Below are 20,979 nucleotides of genomic sequence, written 5' to 3'. Positions count from 1 at the left end.
TCAGAGTTGTTGAAAAAACACATGAATTAGAAAAATGTCATCCAGTTTATTCTTTGAAGAAAGGACATCCAAATACCTTGGTATGGTCAAGGGTGGAGAGATTCCACTCCTCCTATTCAAATCCTTTCACATGGCTACACATATACAACCACTAAGAGGGAAGTCATACTCATTGTCTTATCGAGAACTCAGTGTTGTCTACAAAATTCAGAGGGCAAACAGCGAATGTCCTGCATCTTAACCGGGTTGATGGGTACAGAGGACCAACCCATGGGAGTTAGGACACCGTGATTCCAAAATAAAGGTGAAAATGGGCTCTAGGATCCTGAGGGAACAAATGGCGTGTGAACCAAATGTTGGTCACTGTCTATCATGGGACTGCATCTACTTACGTTGCTTCATTGCCTCGTGGATTAACAGAACGAATCCTGCGTGCTTGATTGTGGATGCGCACGGGGGATTCGTGTTACTGAGGATCCCCATACTAGGACAAAACAGTCGCCCAGTGCTTCCATGTTTTCAATAGTGGTCTAACATTGATCGATTTATGATCTCAATCAAAAAGATGATAATAGTAATTGCTTTCATTATTTGTTTACCATGTTTTCACCTTCATTCGAATTTATTTTGTTCATCTGTTTTCTTTTAGTTTGTAAAATGTTTAATTATTAAAATATGGTCAACTAAGAGGTTTTAATTGGTTCATTATCATCACCAGTCCAAAATATTTTCAGGTTTTTCAACCATACCTCTGGTTATATGTGTTCGTATCTTCTATATTAATCGATAAAATAAATCGATTTCTTTTCGTGATTTATTGATCAATTAATTACAGTAATAATCGGTCGATCATTTTGAAGTACACAGTAGGAAGTCATCGAATCAGAATTAGTGTCTATAGTTATAATCTACAATCAACTGCCTAATAAGCAATTAAAATTCAAGGATGTGTGTTTGAACTATAGAGCAAGAATCTTTTAACATCAAGATTGAAGATATGTCAAAGGTATCCTACTGAAGTGCAACTGTCTGTTATTTCAGTACTGAATATGCTAGACACAAATCAATTGTTAATAATTTGATTGCTTAGGGTTTCAATGGTCTATTTATATATATAGTTCATAGACTTAAAGCGTACAACATGAAATGATCATTTAAGATTTCCTGATTTCTATTATCTTCACAGTATTTACTTACTTACTTACTTACACCTGTTACTCGTCGTAGAGGAGCATGGGCCGCCTACCAGCAATCTTCACAGTAAGGTTCATAAAAATTAAAAAAAGCAGAAGTACAATGATTTGAATCAGTAAGAAGTTCTTCATGTATCTTTCTGACTTCTTCCTATACATTTTTACATTTGTTTTTTCCACACACCACATCATAACATTATCATCTTCTATTTTCTTTTTGTATCCTAGGTTGATCCAAAATATATTCGTTCTGCTCGTTTAGCTGCTAAACGAAGAAAAACTGATTCAACTAATAAACCAAAAGAAACATCATCATCATCATCTACAGATAAAAGAAAGACATCAATTAAACAGGAATCTAAGAAAATATTGAAAAAATGGCGTCTACGACCAAGTTTAAGAGAAAATGGTGTAATTGTTATATTATTAGCTGGACGACATCGTGGTAAACGTGTAGTTAGTTTAGGTAGACAAAAATCAACAGGTCTTTTACTTGTCACTGGACCATATTGTTATAATGGTTGTCCATTACGTCGTGTTCATCCAGATTATGTGATTGCTACTAAAACAAAAATTGATTTAAGTAGTGTAAGTTGTTGTTGGTATTTTAATTAATTTGAAAAACGTTTAATGTTTACTGAATAATGAATGTTTAACTTCATCCAGCCCTTCCTTCTATTGATTAAGGTATGACGATGTATATTAACTCAAGAATTACTGCAGTTCTGCGACGGTAGAAGTAAACGGATTTTTTTGTTTTTTTTCTTTTTGGAGGTGTTAATGTGACTGGATTGTAAGACAGGAGGGAGGAAGTGAGAGAGAGAGAGGGAGCAGTTCTGTTGATCAATGATTTTCGGTTAAACGATTATAACGATGATAGTGAGATAAAAGCCGATAATAAAACTTAATGATTATTGTAAGCAAGTGGAATCTAGGACGCACGTTTCGTCTTATTTGAGACTTGTCAGCTGAATGTACCTACATCTCAGAATTGATATTCATTCTGAGAATCAAAAACATCACCCCGTTGCACATGCTGGTGGTTATAAGGACTCAGTAGCTAAGTGGATAACGCGATGGCGTTAGAAGTAAACGGTACTGTGTTTGAGTCCCGGAGTGAACATCAACTCTGAGATGCAGGTACATCCATCAGACAAGTCCCAAATAAGATGAAACACGTATCCTGGATCTCACTGCTAGCCACCATCCATCTTTGCTTACAATGCTTGTGAGTTGGGGTAATATCGAGACAATCGTCTCAAGATACACATATGCTAATAAGAGACTGATTAATTGCAGTCTTAAACATACAATGCAAAAGTGAATTAATGATTATTGGTTTAAAATGTAGTTTCCCGTCCTCTTTCACCTGATAGCCAAAATGGAACGCAACCCAAGAACCAGACAACTTCTAATCAAGGGGTTTTAATTTATGAATCACTTATATGATGATATAAAGTACAGTTCTGACCACAAATTAACACAATTTAGAAAGTAAATATGGGTGTAACTATGCCGTAATTGGAAGAGGACTGAGCAATAGGTCTGTAGTAAATTAACAATAACTTAAAAAAGATAATTATCGAGTATCAGGTGTTGGGTAGAAAGGCAAACATAAATATTTCTCTTCCACTATGACATGTTGATTTTTAGGCATACATGGACAGGCACATAACTACTGTGCATGGTTCTATGTCATTCCATAAGACGGTAATTTTTAGTAGTATTGAGTTTTAAGTCTTTTGGAAACCTGAATACCATAGCTTGATACTCTAGTAAAATCATTCACATTAGTCAATTACAAATGATTGTCTTGATCAATAGTGTCGTCGATCATTTATATATGGCACGAGTCAGTCGATTTTGCCCCATCTTATTTACTTAATTTACTGAACTCTTAATTATAAACAATAGAGATGTGCACTGCAATCTATCACTGAAATATATCTTTAAAAACAACGAGATTAATTAAATAAGAAAACGACTAGGGATCAATCGAACTATTGAAGTATAACAGAGTAGGCTGTCAGTTAAGTCCTAGTGAGAGAGAAAGATCTTAGGTATACATTTCTATTGGTTCCCAAACTACAACAACACTATCACAAGTTCTCATGTTAAAATAAATTTAGATTTTGACTTTCTAAGCTTTAAGTTATAAGTGTCTGGTTGTGATCTGGTTGTGATCTGGTTATGATCTGGTTGTGAAGGGGTCTTTAATCTAAATCAATTTATTGTTTAGTGCAAAATCTCAGTGACTTAATAGAATATGAAAATCATACATTAAATACATCATTTGCACAGCTTGTTTGTGTTGTCGTTTACATACTCTATCATTTTTCTGATTCTGTTGTTATTTTGATTGCTCTCCGTTTTCTTTCCCTATTCTCTTCATTTCAACATTATGCTATTAGACATTCCACTTCTGATTGGTTCTATATACTACTTATATCTGTCAGCATAAGTAGCATACACCCAACTATTACTTTGACTCATTCTAATCTTGATGTTACCTGATTTTGACTGTACTACCGAAATGATGAACAAATAATTATTTAGAATTAAGATGTAATTGTTTTACTATAGGATCATATGGGTCTCGGTGGTATTCAATGATCTACACAACCCCATAATGATAATTACCATATCCTCACTAATGAATAGCTTCCAGAAGAGATTTCGAGTTTTATTAATAAGATATGACCAGCGGAGTTCAACTATGTTGATTATGAGATAGTTATTTAACTGAAGCTATTGAAGATAATGGCACAATATTGTGAATGGACTGGAGTTATACATGTACACTATTCGATCCTGGCTCAGTGGTCTATAGATAAAGTACTCATTCATGAGACTAAATGTCTTGCATTCGACCCCCGAAGTTTAGGTCGTGGATGCTCACTGTTATTGTGTTCCATGCTACAGGGGAACAGATGTCTAATACTTTCAAACTTTTAATGATTTATTTAATTGAACACATAAACATTGGTACATGGGTATATCAAATACATATGCTTCACACAATAGCATTGAGGCCAGTAGTAGTTATCATTGATTTGTAAGGGGGCTGTGTTACTAACCGGGTGCCGAAAATCAAAGCAAGTGGCTTACTTACGGGGGCCACTCCACGAGCCTTTGACCTAAGGGCCTAATCCACAAGGTAGTGGAGCAAGGTAAGTAGATGCAGTCCTATGGTAGACAGTGACCAACATTTGGTTCACACGCCATTTGTTCCCTCACGGTCCTACACCCCATGTTCGCCTTTAGTTTGGAATCAGGGTTTCCTAACTCCTATGGGTTGGTCTTCCGTACCCATCAACCCGGTTAAGATGCCGGACATTTGCTGTTTGTCCTCTGAATTTTGTAGACAACACTGAGTTCTCGATAAGACAATGAGTATGACTTCCCTCTTAGTGGTTGTATACGTGTGACCATGTGAAAGGATTTGAATAGGAGGAGTGGAATCTCTCCACCTTTGACCGTACTAAAGCAGTTGAGGGGGGGGGGCTAATTAAGATCAGTTCATGATTTCAATCACATAGAATTTGGTTTGACTTTAGATTGTAATTATTTGATAATTAAATATTCCAAGAGTATCCCCCTAGTTTTAATGGTTATAGTGTTTATTTTTCCTTCCATATTTCTCTTTCATCATCACAGTTATCACTTCCTGAAAGAATTCACACTAAAAAATATTTCACTAGAACTACCAAATGTAAAAGTTTCAAAACAAAACATAATCATAATCATTTTGATGAGATTCTTGAACATGGTATTAATACTGAAAGATCAGCTTATAAACCAAATGATGAAAGGAAAACTGATCAAATCTATATAGATAATGAAGTGAGAAAGGCGATCAAATCTCATACAGATTCCAAGTTACTAATTGGCTATTTGAAATCATTATTCTCAATTGGAAAACATGATAAACCACATGAAATGTTGTTCTAGTAAAATGTTAACACATTCATTCAATCATATACATATATATATATACAACATTCAGATAAACAATAATACACATAGAAACGAATAAACTACACAAATTGACCTTCCTAAAACATACTAACTCCTCTTTACTATACTACTACTACTACTACCACTACTGCTACTAAGAACTACAGATACAACACTCATTATAAATGAAGCATTTCAACATGCAACTTAAATGTAATTCATCTCTTTTAATTGCCACTCTTTTGAATGTACTTTTTCTTGAGTCTTTTCTTTTCTCTGAATAAAATTCAGAACAAATAATAAATAATGATTAACTGTTCAATGTTTAGAAAAATCATATTCTTAGGTTGTTTTTGTCTTGTTACCTTTTGATGTTATTTTCTTGTCGTAAACTTGTGTCTTTTTGTTTCTTTTTTGTCTTCCTTTATCTGTGTCTATTTTTCAAATGTATTCACTTCACGTTTTTTTGTTTCTAAACCAAAATAAATCTCATTTCTGGATTGAAATTTAGTACTTTTCATGAAGTGGAATGTTCTTGGTCTGTAAAATTCATGCAACATAATAATACTACTTAATACGAAATGAGTAACTTAATTTCAATGTTCAAATTATCACGTTTCAGAAACTTTCCTAGTCAAGTTGAGCGATTATTTGATTGGAGCTTGCGTGCATGGATTCTAAAGTATTAAGGTTTCGTTTTACCAGGAGATATACAAGGAGAAAGATATGAATGAAGTGGATGGTTAGTATCTGATAAGATAATACCTTTCAGGAGTTTGCAAGATTTTAGATATCTATCCACAACCATATTATTAATGACCTCAAAAGATTCGCCACGCACTCTTCTAACTACCTTCAGCACTATCCACAATACAACAAAGTCTTTTCTCAAAAGTACGGGAAAGAATAATAGAGAACAGTAATGAATAATAGGTAATATGCAGGAAACGACAAATTATAAGAGTGAATGTCGAGTAATCTCAAAAGCATATAGCCTCTTTATGTAGTAAGTCAAAGAGAAAACTTACTTCGATCACATTGAAACATGAGAAAACCGAGAGAGTTCAGAGGAATAGGTTATACTAACATAATTGACATTCAAAGTTGTGTTTATCAAAGAATCTCCAATAATATAAGCATTATAGAATTCCAACAGGGTGTTTAGATGCTGTTCATGTCTCAGGTTAAAGTTAACAAATCATTTCATCCATAGATATAAAATATAATCAACATTTTATAAGTTATCAAACATTCATTCAGGGATGAAGTCAACTTTGCTTAGACATTTGAATAATCTAATTTTTAAAATGAATAATTGACTGACAAGTCTCTTGAAGTAGGATTGATTGTGTAAATTGATTCGGAGTATTATAGTCATATTTTAATTATGTCGTACAACCGACCAGTACTCAGCAAGGGGAAGGAAGACTGATACTTCATGCCTGAAGGTTTGCCTTGAATAGAGATAAAGAACACAATACCTATACTCGCCAGTTAAACATCGTTATTGTATTTTAAGCATATATATATAAGGGGAAAAACAAGATCCCTAAATACAATACGAAGAACACCAACCTAATCATACTTGATGAAGAAGCTCTGGGAGATGTGGGATCTTTCACGCACCTGTGAAGCATCATCGATGGACTAGGAGGATCCGATACAAACGTGAAAATCAATTCAAAACAGAATATTTAAAACAAGATATTGTGTTATTGAATAAAGGCAAAGAGAATTCAGCGAAAAAAATTTCTTTTCGATGTAATCACTTACTTAAGCTGTACATTCTTATTTATAGGTGTATGGCAGATATAAATCTATAGAACAATAAAAAAAGATGGTTCTTTACAGAGATCTGTATAAAGAAAACCGACTTGGAATGGATAGTATACGAATTTCCATAGCTGGATTCCATTGAGCAGAAAGAGATACTTAATTCATTCTTTATCCTAAAGGATTAAGCGCATGCGTCCTAATAGCACATTAGATGACGAGCTACTTTATTTTCGACAGATACTCATAAGAAATAGTTACCCAACTAGATTCATCAATAGAAAATTAACACCTAGACAGCATACTGAAAAAGCACTGACAATTCAAAAGAAAACTTTTTATGAATATCAAATTTAAAGAAGATACGTTTGCTGAAGTTTCGAATAAGCTGATTTCAAAATCCCTGAGTAAAATCTTGAAGTAAGGGATCCTTTCCACATTTCACTCCTTTTCTCTCATATCCAAGTTGGGTAGTAGCTAGCAGTGGAATCCAGGATGCGTGTTTCGTCCTATTTGGGACTCGTCAGCTGGATATACTTGCATCCCAAAGTTGATGTTCGTTCTGGGACATTTCTGTCGAATATCTTCTACCAATTCTTTTACCAATATCTTCTACCAATTAAACAAACCAGTATTTGCTTTCACTCTCAACTTCGTAATCTTCTCAATATTATTCTCAATAATATATAAATGCGTGTATTTTCGACTAGGGTCGTCTTAGCGGTCGTGTTTTAAGAGGTTAATAAATATTCACTTATAGCAGTCTTTGCATTCTTACTTTTGAGTTGTAGGAATTGCAGAGGTCCCTCGTTTCAAGTATAAGTGATAAGCGATTCCAACATAATAATCGGTGACGACCAGATATAACAAGTAGCGTTCAGTCGACAAGATATACCAATCTTCTACCAATTTATTACCAAACAAACCAGTACATGCTTCTACTCTCAACTTGGTAATCTTCTCAACATAACTCAACTCAATTGTCAATGATTTCATGGACTTATGTCATTTTGTAACTCAGTATTCCACTGATAATCATTATCAACGCTTGGTCAAGATAAAGATGAATAGGATAATATCCTTTGAAATCCAAATTAATTTAATCGGTTAACTCTAAGTAAACTTAAGTATACTGTTATGACTAACCAGTCTTATCGTAACTCTCATCTATTACTTAATCATATAAACAGATTATAACGTAATGATACCGCCAATTAGATAACATTGATTTATCGACCGGACTAATGACGCATAAAACTCGTACGAGCAGTCTACAGTCTGTATCGCTCCTTCTTCCTGCTTAGACCTGCCTGTTCGAGTCCAGAACATCAATCTCAGCCTCTGAATCATGTATTTCAAACATACTATGTTTATATACAAACCAAATAGATCACATCGTACCATGAATTAGCCAAAAGTGGATGTGAATGTGGGAGATCGTATTTGATAGACTGGGCATAATTCAAGAATGGTAAATCGTATAATCATAGTCTATGGGTCAAAATAAAGCTTATAATAAGAGGGACATGTATATACATAGTTTAGTTAATTGACAATTATATCACAAAAAATATATGTATAGTATTAGTCCAGAAATAGATTCCAACAGTCGTTATTCATTATTCTCATCGGGATATAACATACATGAATAGATGAATTTGCCCTCCATTTTATTGACTAAATTAGTGTATTATAAGTCGGAAAGTGTTCATCCCAAGTCTGTGTATCCATGAGGGTGATTGACGATAAACCAGATCATTTTTTCAACAAACTTATTCAAGCATAATCATTCATTGTCATACTTTTACAACATTCGATATTAAAAAAGAAATAAGAATGTTTAGTTATCATTCATGTAGAAAAAGTCTAATAAGCAACGTTACATTTATCAGTTATCATTATTTACAGTTGAAATCACGAGTTGGTGTAAGCTAAACCACCAGTGAAAACCTGGAATTACAGAACAGCTCTTTTGTCCTAGTATGGGACTCTCCAGCAATGTACTTACGATTCCGCACGAGGGACTCGAACCCAGGACCTTTATTATTTAGTATTGAAAATTGTAACCCAAGTTTTTGTTGATATTTGACTAAATAAAACAATTTATTTGTGAAAACTATGTTTTCAGAATGGGGTTTTTGTGGAGATTGTAGTAATTTTAATGGTTGAATTCCTGAATCAATGTAAGTTGGACCGCCATGGAAAGCCTGAAAGCACTGAACGGCCGTTTCGTCCTAGTATGTGACTCCTCAACAGTTCGCGTCCACGATCCCACACGTGGGATTCAAACTCAGAACCTGTCGATCTCGTGTAAGAACGCTTAACCTCTAGACCACTAAGCCAACATCCAATGGTGTTAATGTCTAATTTCAACCAATTTATTTGTTTATTTGCAAACAACTAAGGTAAATTTGTAACATTAGCATAAGGCATAGAAAGGTAGTTGGATTTTCCATTCACAACAATGAATCATAATAGAAACGTTTGATGATGATATTTGAGAATTTTGATAAATATTCAATGTTTATTTGAACATCATTAAGACGTTATTTACCTGAATTGATCAGTTTCATGTAGTTTAAGTCGACTTCCATTGAAAGAATCTCCTGTCAAGAAACTCATTCAGATGAATTCAACAATAACTTACCCTCTTACTTCGTAGGTGGTCACAAATAGTTCTTTACATGACTCTACATTGTTTACACGTTGTTCGTGGAAACATAGGTAGCCGGGTCAATAAAGTAATTTTTATAGTCTACCACTTTATGATGATAACCAAACCTTCCGAGATAGTTGTTCACCTATTCTCCCTGGAAATACTAGTGTCGGGCGAAACATAATTTTATGTGATTGGAAGGAAGGTTCTTGTTGTTTTGTTATTGTTATCAATATGCTTTACAACTAATATTACGGAAAGAAGTAGATCTTAAGATTAGGATTATGGTTTAGGATCAAATACAAAAGGTTACAGCTTATATAAATTAATCTTGAATCCTATAAATTAGCCCCTGCTCTAACACTAAACTGTATAGGTTAAGAACCTATAGTAGACCTGGGAAAGTTGATTGATTGGGCAAAAATATTATAATTTAAATTTACTACTTAATGTTGATCAGATTGAAATATACTCGGCAGTTCGATAGGTTATTCTGTATTAGGTCATTGAAAGGAATCATAAGAAATCTATAGACTAAAAATCCTTGCTAGTTGATACTAGTCAAAAAGACTTATTTGGAATTTTTGATGATACGACAAAAGTATTCTGTTGCCCAAGATTTGACTCCAGGTAAATCGTTTGATGTTTGTTATTGAAATATACATGCTGGTTACCCTCATATATAATCATCGACTTAAGTCACATTAATGAGTGACGGAATCAAATAAGTCAAATATGAGGATGGATTTTTGAATATGTATATTTCGTACAATCGTTGATCTGAACGGACAATCCAAGAGACGGATCGAAGTAAAAGAAGAGGAGGGAAAGAAGTGAAATTAAGTGACACGCAATGTAGAAGGCATGTGAGCCAACTTAAATCGATATTTATAGTCAGACAAAAATAAGCTACAGACATATAATGATTAAGATAAGAAATGCACACAAATACGCTTACATAAAAACAGTCCATGTTGATAAGCGAATAATTGACATAGTTAAAATGTGACTGAAGAAGTATGAATCGGAGGCTAGAATAAGTTATGTTGGGCTTGACATAGTAACTGACATTACAAGTAGTTTAAATACAAATAGTTCATTAGTAAAACATTTTGACTGTTGAATAAGGTGGTGATAGAGTGGGTTCAAATTCAGTGAAAAATCATCAGTGTCATAGAAATTACTGATGCATAATGTTGATGAACGTTAAGTAATAAGAAACCTGAGCTTGTGCCTTATAAAAACAATTATAATACAGTAATTATAATCTTGTATCCGTGCATAATTATGATGCTAAATGAAAGCAAACCTCGGTTGTATTACTTCACAAGTAGTATAACACCTTCAAACAAATGAGTTCTTAATGAAAAACTATTTTCATACTGAACTTACTTACTTACGCCTGTTACTCCTAATGGAGCATAGGCCGCCGACCAGCATTCTCCAACCCACTCTGTCTTCGGCCTTTTTTGCCAGTTCTATCCAATTGTTGTTCATTCTTCTCATGTCTGTCTCCATTTCCCGCTGTAATTTGTTCTTTGCACTTCCTCTTCTCCTTTGACCTTGAGGATGAAAAGTGAGGGCTTGCCTCGTGACTCAGTTGGGTGCTTTCCTCAATGTGTGTCCTATCTACTTCCAGCGATTTGGATTTCTTCCTCCGCTAGGATCTGATTTGTTCTCTCCCATAGTAGGTTATTGCTGATACTGTCTGGCCCACGGATCCGAAGTATTTTGCGTAGACAACTGTTAATAAACACATGTATCTCATGCATCATGTGTTTAGCAGTTCTTCAGCTTTCCGCTATATACAGTAGAACTGTCTTGACATTTGTATTGAAAATTCTGACCTTGGTGTTGGTTGACAATTGTTTTGAGTTCCAGATTTTCTTCAGTTGTAGATACGATTCTCATGCTTTTCCTATCCGCGCATTCACATCTGCATCAGATCCACCATGTTCATCAGTGATGCTGCCCAGATATGTAAAGGCTTTTACATCTTCCAAATCTTCTCCATCAAGTGTGTTTTGACTGATGAGTGTTGTGTTGTATCGGAGAATCTTGCTTTTCCCTTTGTATATGTTGAAACCTACTGTTGCTGAGGCTGCTGCTACACTGATCGTCTCCTGAATTTGTTGTTGTGTGTGCGATAGAAAAGTCAGATCATCTGCAAAGTCTGAATCATCCAGCCTCATCCTAGTTGTCCACTGTATCCCGTGCTCCCCCCAGATGCTGACGTCTTGATGATCCACTCGATCACCAGGAGAAAGAGAAAGGCTGAGAGTAAGTAAACTTGCCTGACACCGGTCTTTACCTCGAACGAGTCTGTCAGTTGTCCTCCATGCACGATTTTGCAGTTTAATCCATCATAGGAATTCCGTATGATATTGACTATCTTCTCAGAAACGCCGTGATGTCTAAGAAGCTTCCATAGAGTTGTCCTGTCCACGCTGTCAAATGCTTTTTCCCAGTCATATTGAACTAATGCTTACAAAACCGTTCAACTTGGTGATAAGACCTTTGTAGCGAATTCCAGGATTTATTTTCGGGTCACCCTGTAGAATATACTGATATAGTGGGTTAATCGGGAATCAACCAGATGAAAAGCGTGTATGATGACTTACATTTTTAAGGAATGAAGCATGGACAACTCTCAGACATATATTTATATACATGAATTAGTGTATACACATGTCAAATTCAGTTAAGCCAACAAATTTCCTTATCACTCTTAGTCTTTTCATTTGAATAGCGAGTTGGGTTCGTATATAAGAGGCCTGTATATCGGTACTTAAATCATACTCATCATAATGAAATACATCCTAAAATTACCATGAAGTATTATTGTGGTGTGAGCTAATTATATCAACATAAGTAGTATATGACGATAGTCAGGAATAGAATTATTTCAGTAGAAGATCGAGAAGGAAAGAACGAGAACGGAAAGCAATTGGCATAGTAATTCAGGAACAATGAAGTTGAAGACAATAGATTGATATTTTGCAGTTTAGGTATTTACTGTATGGTTCTCAGATTTTACTAAGATGTTCTGTAATTTCGTATTCAAATACATTCGATTTCCCCCACTTGTGTTCTCGTTCACTAAGCCATCAGTTCAATGAGTAACAATCCTTATTTTGGGAAAATAAACTATACTAATCAAACAAATCATGATTCTGTTTTTTTATATCAACCTTATCTCCATCTGGAACCCCTTTGGGGCTACTTCCAGTCCCAAGCCAGGATAAAAGCTAAGGGTTGGGCATGAGGTTAGCGATCCCATCCCGTAGGAAACTAACTCGCTAAATAAACGCTAATCAGAAAGAATAATTCAATTTATTATTTACTTGTTGAAAATTGAGTTTTAGAGGTTGTATTGATAATATTGTTCAGAAAGACAATGATAAAAGCTTCGTGATGAATTATAGTACAGAGTTATCGAGAACATTATTATTCTTATTATTAACCTCTAGAGGTTAAGTGTTCGCGCGCGAGAATGAAGGCCTTGGCTTCGAATCCCGCGAACAAGATTGTGGATGCGCACTGCTAAGTAGTCCTATACTTAGGACAAAACAGCTGTCCAGTGCTTCAAGGTTTTCGATGGTAGTCTAATATCAATCGATTCACTGATCTCAATCAAAAACTTCATGATGAAACCATCCAGTTCAGAAATATAAGATGTAAAACACAACTTTTATTTATTCAATAATCAGCTAAATCAAAACAATCATATAAAGAATCCTGGCAAAATAACTTATTGATCTTTCTTTACATTACTTTACAATTTTAATAGGAAAGAGTAATGCAAACCGTCCCCACCCCTACCTCTATATCTAATGGGACAATATAAACTGTGAAAGTAATCACAATGGATTGATCACTGGGTGGCAATCAATGTCATGCGTGTCTAGTCCTTATTAGTGCAGATCGAATGCTATCGATCATGTTGCAATGTGGCCACCAGTCTAGATGACTCGACACTGCAGGCACTATATATTGAGATTAGATGGTGGTTGGAGGTAGTCGACAGGAAACCCTGGACCCGGTTTCGCTATAGATGATGTTGGAAAACTGTGAAGCTGGATGACACGAGATTGAATCCGCCAGGGAGCACCAGTTCCCTCAAGATTACAGGTACACCTTGCTGACGAGTGCCAAGTAGCACGAAACCCGGGTCCAGGGTTTCCTGTCGACTACCTCCAATCACCATCTAATCTAAACTGTGAAAGTGTTTGAAATTATTCACGGAAAACCCCATCCAATTTGTCTAATTTTATTGTTTAACATTATGTTGTTTTGTTTTTTGTTTGTTTATTTATAGATGGTTTAACTTTTTGGAAGTGTGTATTTCTAATCATTTTGGGTTTTATAATGATGATACGTCATATTTCCCATTTGTTTTTGTTGCCTTACACCAGTTTATTTTATTGATTTCTGTGTTTGGCACTCTTTCTCTATCATACCCATACATATATACACTTCCTATGTAAGATTTTTAGACAATGAAAGTAGTTGTGTATAATGTGTGTATATATATTACACCTATGTGTTGTAGATGTAGTTAGTTAATGCCCGAGTGAATGAGAAATCGATTGGTCTAGTTTATTTGTTTTGTTTTTGAATTCAGAAAAATAATAGCTACTTGGGGATAGAAATGTAATCCAGTAGTAGTAGTAGTTAGTCTAAGTAGTATCATTGGTAGATAAACAGATTAGGTAAACTCTTAATAACAGAATAGATAGAGATATACACATGATAATGTTACATATGTACAAATAATAGTTATGACATGGTGATTTTGTATGGTGTACTACTACACTGTGTATATGATATACACAATCTATTTTTATAATGTATGTATATGTGTGTATTAGAAGTGTTTATACACTATAGTGAAATGGTGAGCTTTTGAATAGTGTTCAACTATCATTATGTGCTTGTAAGGTAAATTATGCTTACCAACATATTTATTTAAACAAAACAAATCAGAAATCATAAATGTATAAATTTTTATTTATGTACACATGTATAAATGAATGAATGAACAAATAGGTAGGCGGAGTTGTGGAGATGTAGTATTCTTAACAGTCGATCTATGCTAGATCACCATTATAAATTTGGATGCAGTGAAGGGCCATTTCGCCCCATTTTGGGACTCCTCAACAGTACACATTCATGATCCCGACACAGATTGGACTCCACCAGTCACGACTCTTCACTAGGACTCCATAAAAATACATCTTGAAGCTGGTCACTAATGAGCATATGATTATTATCAGTTATCCACCTCAGACAAGATCATGAATCGATTAAAGTTAGACACTAATACCATTGGATTGTGGATCAGTGGTTTTGAGGTTAAACGCTCATACGAAACTGAAAGCCGCGGGTTTGAATCCTGCGTGCGTGATTGTGGATGTGTCCTGAACTTAATAGTCTTGTACTAGGACGAAACGGCTGTCCAATGTTTTCAGCTTCTCAATAGTGGTCTAGCTTAGATCAACTCATGAATTCAACTGTTAAAAATAGGTATGCAACATGGCATTGTTTTACTTGAATCTTTCCACGGATGTTTAGGACTACAATTGATCAGTTTCTTATTGGCATGTGTGCATACTGTGCGTATTGCCTCGATATTGCATTAATTTACAAGCATTATAAGCAAAGATAGATAGTGGCTAGCAGCGGAATGCAGTTTGACGCGTTTCCAGCTGACGAGTCTCAAATAGGACGAAACTGGATTCCACTGCTAACCACTATCCATCTTTGGTTAGGTATACAACAGTTACGAAATTTGTCTGCGGTTCTGATGGTTAATGATGTTATGACGGCGATTTTGATAAGTGTTAGTAATTTTCGACGAAATAGTGTACTTTGATAAAGTTACTTTATCTACCACGAAGTTTTTATTTTTGCTCGTTCAACACCATTTTCAACCTGGTATAATACTAAATTATGGTATAAAATCTCGTAATTCTATTTGAAATATCGGGTTAGATAAAATATTATTTCCACGCATTACCTTGGTTACATAACCAGTGTAAACCAGTTGTTTCATACAAGTATGGAATTCTTTAGTAGTAAAAGCTCATAATCCCATTGAGGTTCATGAGTTTCTAACATCCACCAATAACATTAAAAAATGGTTGTGCATCATTTGATCATCAATATGTTGTTAGATGGGCACTGTTGCGAAGTTCATCACCGGAACGAAACAACTTTCCAATGCGTTTAAAAATAGATACATACTTATACGGATTTATTATCAATCTAAATTTCCTTGATAGAATGCCTTATTGTAAACCAGAAATGAATCTTAGTGTAGATTATCATTGTAACAATTATATAGTGTTTAGTTAGTAGATATTATATTGTGACATGTGCTACTAATGTCGACAGATATAAGTAGTATGCATCATCAATCAAAAATGAGATGTCTGGTAGCAGAATGTTAAAAAGATCAAAGAAAAAAGAGAACGAGAACATAGAATGATTAGTATGGAGATGAAAGAACAATGAAGTTTGAGACGATTGGTTGACATTTTACAAATGAATTATTTACTGTACGATTCTTAGATTTTACTAAGAGATTCAACTACATCTGATTATCAACTACTGATTTTCTCATTCACTACCAATATACCATGTATCCTAGTTCTGATATACACTGCTAAACTTAAATCAATCACTATTCACTTTAAACACTATCTTATTATCCACTTAGCTACTGAGTTTAGATATGAACTAGCTTATATAATGGAATGTGACGAGATCTCAGCACGGATACAGAAGGCTCGACTAGCTTTTACCAACTTGCATCATTTATGGCGTAGGCGAGATATCCGTCTATCAACCAAAGGTCGTGTTTACTGCGCATCAGTTCGTTCAGTCCTATTTTATGGCAGTGGAACATGGCCGGTAAGAGTAGAGGATATTCGTAGGTTACTAGTATTTGATCATAGGTGTCTTCGAAACATTGCTCATACAGTCTGGGACCACCGAGTAAGTAATGCAGTTGTTAGGAAACGGGCACTAGGTAAGGATGGCAAATCGATTGATGAAGTAGTGAAACTTCATCAGTTGAGATGGCTGGGACACGTGTTGCGTATGCCCAACCACTGACTGCCTCGATGTGCAATGTTTTGTTGTATAGGAGTAGACTGGAAGAAAGCTAGGGGCGGCCAGACCAAAACATGGCACAAGTCCATGAAGTCACTGACAAGTGGACTGAGTCATGTCGGTAGGTGTAGACTACCTGGTTGGGGACCGCGAGATGATAGCAACCGATGGTTAGAGACCCTGAATGACATGGCTCAAAATCGTTTGCAATGGTGCAGGTGCATCCACTCTCTGTGTTCACCCAAATTCTAATCTCCTGAATTCTTCATGTCCCTTTTCTTTCTATTTTCAAATTTATTCCACTGTATTATACTCCTTGAATAACATTTCCAGACCCTAATGCTTCCGATTACTGCTTATACTCTTATTAACTCTACCACTACGGGATTTGAATCGACAACTGCATCTCTGTGCTAATGTGGTGTGGCAACTCGAACTGATGTACGTACATACGAAGTTCGACGTTGTTACTGACTGACTGACTGATATAATGGAATGATTGTCCCCACTAGTATTCTCATTCACTATAATATCTTCATCTATTTATGGGGGCAATGTGATGAATATTAGACAACTGGTTTATATTATCACATTAATCTAAGTAAGTTATTAGATGAAAATGCAGAACAAAAAATTTTTTTTCTTCTAGTCGTAACATTTCTATTCATGATTGATTTTTCAGTTGTAAATGTTACAGATGATTTGTAGTGCGTAAAGAAGGGAAAAAAAAACGTGTAAAACTAATCAACTGATAGGTAGTAAATATTTTTCTTGTCCATGTCAACACCTATTTGGTCATTTATTAATGAATGAGAAAAATGAGTTGACAATTGATAGATGCATTCCAAGTAAGGACTTGAGTTAGATAAGGTTGACTACTCTCTCTATATTTCTCTTTTTTTCTGGTGATCGACTGAATTATGAAGATCTCAATATATGAGAGGGAGTACGGAATACAACGGACAGTTTGGAATCAATTAGAAGATTTAGACTTTGCAGATGACCTGGCTCTTCTATCTCATACATACGAACGAACGTAGATGAAGACAACTAGTGTAGCAGTAGTCTTTAAATAAGTAGGTCTCAACATACACAAAGGAAAATGCAAGATCCTCAAGTACAACACAATAAACATTAACACAATCATACTTGATGGAAAAACTCTGGAACAGATGGAATCTCTCACTTACATGGAAAACATCATCAACGAAAAAGGAGCATCCGATACAGACGTAAAGGCAACGATTGCAAAACCAAGGACAACATTCTTACAATTGAAGAATATATGGAACTCAAAACAACTCTCTGTCATTCAATATTAAAGTTACAATCTTCAATACAAACATCAAGACAGTTCTACTATATAGAAATGAAACTTCGAGAACTACTACAACCATCATCAAAAACGTACAAGTATTTATAAACAGTTATCTATGTAAGTTACTGAATGTCCATTGAACGGACACTATCATCAATAGCCTACTGTGGGAGAGGACAAACCAGCTTCCAATTGAGGAGGAAATTATGAAAATACGTTGGAAGTGGATAGGACGCACATCGAGGAAATCATCAAACTGCATCACGAGGCAAGCCCCAACTTGGAATCGTGAAGGGAAACGTAGAAGAGGAAGGCCAAATAACACACTACGTCGAGAATTGGAAGTAGACATCAAAAGGATGAATAGCAACTGTACACAGTTGGATGAAGAATGCTGGTGAGCGGCCCATGCTCCTCCATGAGGGGTAACAGGCGTAAATAAGTAAGTAAAAATATATGTAGAGTTGTGATTGCTTTTTTCTAATTGATGACTTGTTTTTTCCATTTCATAGATCTGGTACTGTCCTGTAAGTAGGTGAATATATTTTTTAAACTTGTATAAGATTAAACACAACCGGGTTCCTTACTATCATTATCAATTCACATGGTCTTATCATTAACAGATAGTGGCTAGCAATGGAATCCAGGATGCACGTTTCGTCCCACTTGGGACTCATCAGCTAGATGCACTTACATTTCGGAGTTGATGATCAATCCGGAACTCGAACCCAGTACCGTTCGCTAATAACCAAAATAACATGATCAATATTAAGTTAAAACTAGTTTGAGTGAGAATATTGTTCGGTTCTATTCAAGTTGAAAGGGATTTCCGCTGATAAATTATCTTTAATAAATTGTATTGTTTAAGAGTTTTGAAACAACTTTACATTATTAGGGATTCTTATTTGTCAGCTATCGGCACTCAAAACTGAAACTGACTGGCTGTTGTTGACATATATGTATCTTCGGTGGATCGATTCAATATACCCTTTAGTTACAAGTCTTAGTATACTTGAACTGTAACTATCAACAGAACCCAGTGAGCACTTAATCTTATGGGGGACTAATCAATTGGATATACCTGCAACCCAGTATTGTCACTAACCCAGTACTTATCACTTCAAATTCCAACGTGTTTTTCATCCAGTTACCGACCCCAACTAGATTATTCAATGAATATGAAGATAAGACAAAACGCATATCCTGAACTTCGCTACGAACTGTAGTTCAGTAATCCTCTGCAAATGTTTATCAATCCTTGATTTTTGACAAATATGATTTCAATATCATTATCCTCTATAAAACACCCGAATATGCAGTGATCATTTCTGCAATGAGACAGCGGACTTACATTCAGTGGTTATCCCTTTGATTAGTAAAGGAATCATAGTTGAAGTTGTGGACTATCAGGTTGAAATTTCAAAGTCTAAATATATTAAGCTATTCAGTAATTTGTATTGTTGAGTCACTTAGGACTAGTTACCGTATTACTAATTGGTCAATAGTACTCGATCACTACTAAAGATCATTTAGTGTGAATAAATTGATCTTATAGAAGACTTGAATGGCTTACTGGTGATGTTCATGAAAATAATGAATGATATGTTTTAAGTACATATCTTAAGGGAAATAACGATGATTTCAACACTGGAGAGATATTGGTTGCTGAATAACGTTAATTAGCACGTACATAGATTAGTCAGGGCTTCTTACCGATTACTTTCAACCACTAAATTATGTAAATTGTAATGTCATGTCATGGGATCTAATAGTCAGGTTGCTGTTTGATTAACACTAAATATTTGACAAAATGACCTTGGTTACAATTTTGTGATTGGTTAAAATTGTTTGGTAAAGATCATTTCTAAATTATCAATTTGGCGGTAAAACAATAACAGAATTCGAATACGATAATTCTAAGCCAAAAGCTAGATGTATCCTTAAATTACTGAAGAGTATATGTTACGGGTATGAGGGCTGGTGTCACTTCCCGGCTGCCCAAAACGTGGAAGGGTATTTCTTGAGGAACCTGAAAAGGAAATTGAATTAGTATTGGTCTTAACGACCTGGGAGCGTGACCGCAGAGCCCAAGGGACAACTGCTTGAGGCCGGTCACGCACGGCCTTTTCGTGGGAGGTTTTTGACGTGTTAGCTCCGTTCTTTGAAGGGCCTTACTGCCGGAGACGGAAATCCGTGAGGTAAGGTGAGGTGTGACATTTTTAGGGTCGACCTTTTCTAACCCCACCCCTCCTTGTGGGAAGGCAGCATCGCTTTAAATGCTGGTTGTCTGAGGGAAACACCTTACTGCTGTCACACCTCTGTACAGTCAGCAGTACGACTTCGCCCTCAGACCTTGAGTTGCTGCTTTTAGTCTTACCGTTCTCCAATCGACCTGCCTGGCATGGTAGAACCTACAGGAACATATGTTCCAGCCAATATAGGTCGGTTGGGTCATCACGATAGGCAAGCCTGACCACCGCGTCAAGGTAGCAGCTTTGTTCGGGACTGAAGAGTATATTGTTCAAGGGTGTTGATTTAAAAGACAATACGATACCAGAGATCTTAAAAAGACTGACTATCAAAGTTTTTCAGACAAACATTTTATTAAGTAGATCTCCGCACTGTCTTCTTCAGTAGGTACTTCATTTAGTGAAGTGTCAATGATAAAATATTGCTTTAAGCCGATGTATTGCACATTTTCAGCCCACCTGTTTCTATGGAGTAGGTTATATCGATCGTACAAAGCGTAAACTTTCTACAAAAGATATCTGAGCACCATCACTCCCTATCTCTGTCTAAAGTTGATAGTGAATTAATCAATAGCTCAGTCCTCGAATATGTGAACGGCTCTAGTCAAGTACTGTTGCCTTTTTCATCTATCAAAATCATCAACCAAGTTGAGAGAACCAGCTCGAATAGGGATTTTTGAATCAGAAGTCTGAAAGCAACGTGTACAATGCCTTATT

At 35.5% G+C, this 20,979-nt stretch overlaps 1 protein-coding gene across 2 annotated transcripts in view; it reads left to right on the top strand.

The window, feature by feature from the left end:
* RPL6_2 (60S ribosomal protein L6) overlaps positions 1-5,891 on the top strand; it is a gene marked incomplete at its 3' end in the record, with an annotated part of 45,250 nt that extends 39,359 nt beyond the window's left edge. Inside the window, exons 3-4 of one of the 2 annotated variants that reach the window (XM_012936808.2) lie at positions 1,422-1,781; positions 4,851-5,144. In XM_012936808.2, coding sequence (XP_012792262.1) covers positions 1,422-1,781; positions 4,851-5,144 — 654 coding nt within the window. Of the gene's footprint in view, positions 1-1,421 lie in introns of both variants that reach the window. The other variant, XM_051217850.1, reaches the window with a different exon arrangement.
* Positions 5,892-20,979: the final 15,088 nt, after the last annotated feature.

This window comes from Schistosoma haematobium, chromosome 7, assembly GCF_000699445.3.
Source record: "Schistosoma haematobium chromosome 7, whole genome shotgun sequence".
Taxonomy (NCBI): Eukaryota; Metazoa; Platyhelminthes; class Trematoda; order Strigeidida; family Schistosomatidae; genus Schistosoma; species Schistosoma haematobium.
Note: the sequence above shows the minus strand (reverse complement) of the source record. Positions and strands in the feature narration are given on the sequence as shown.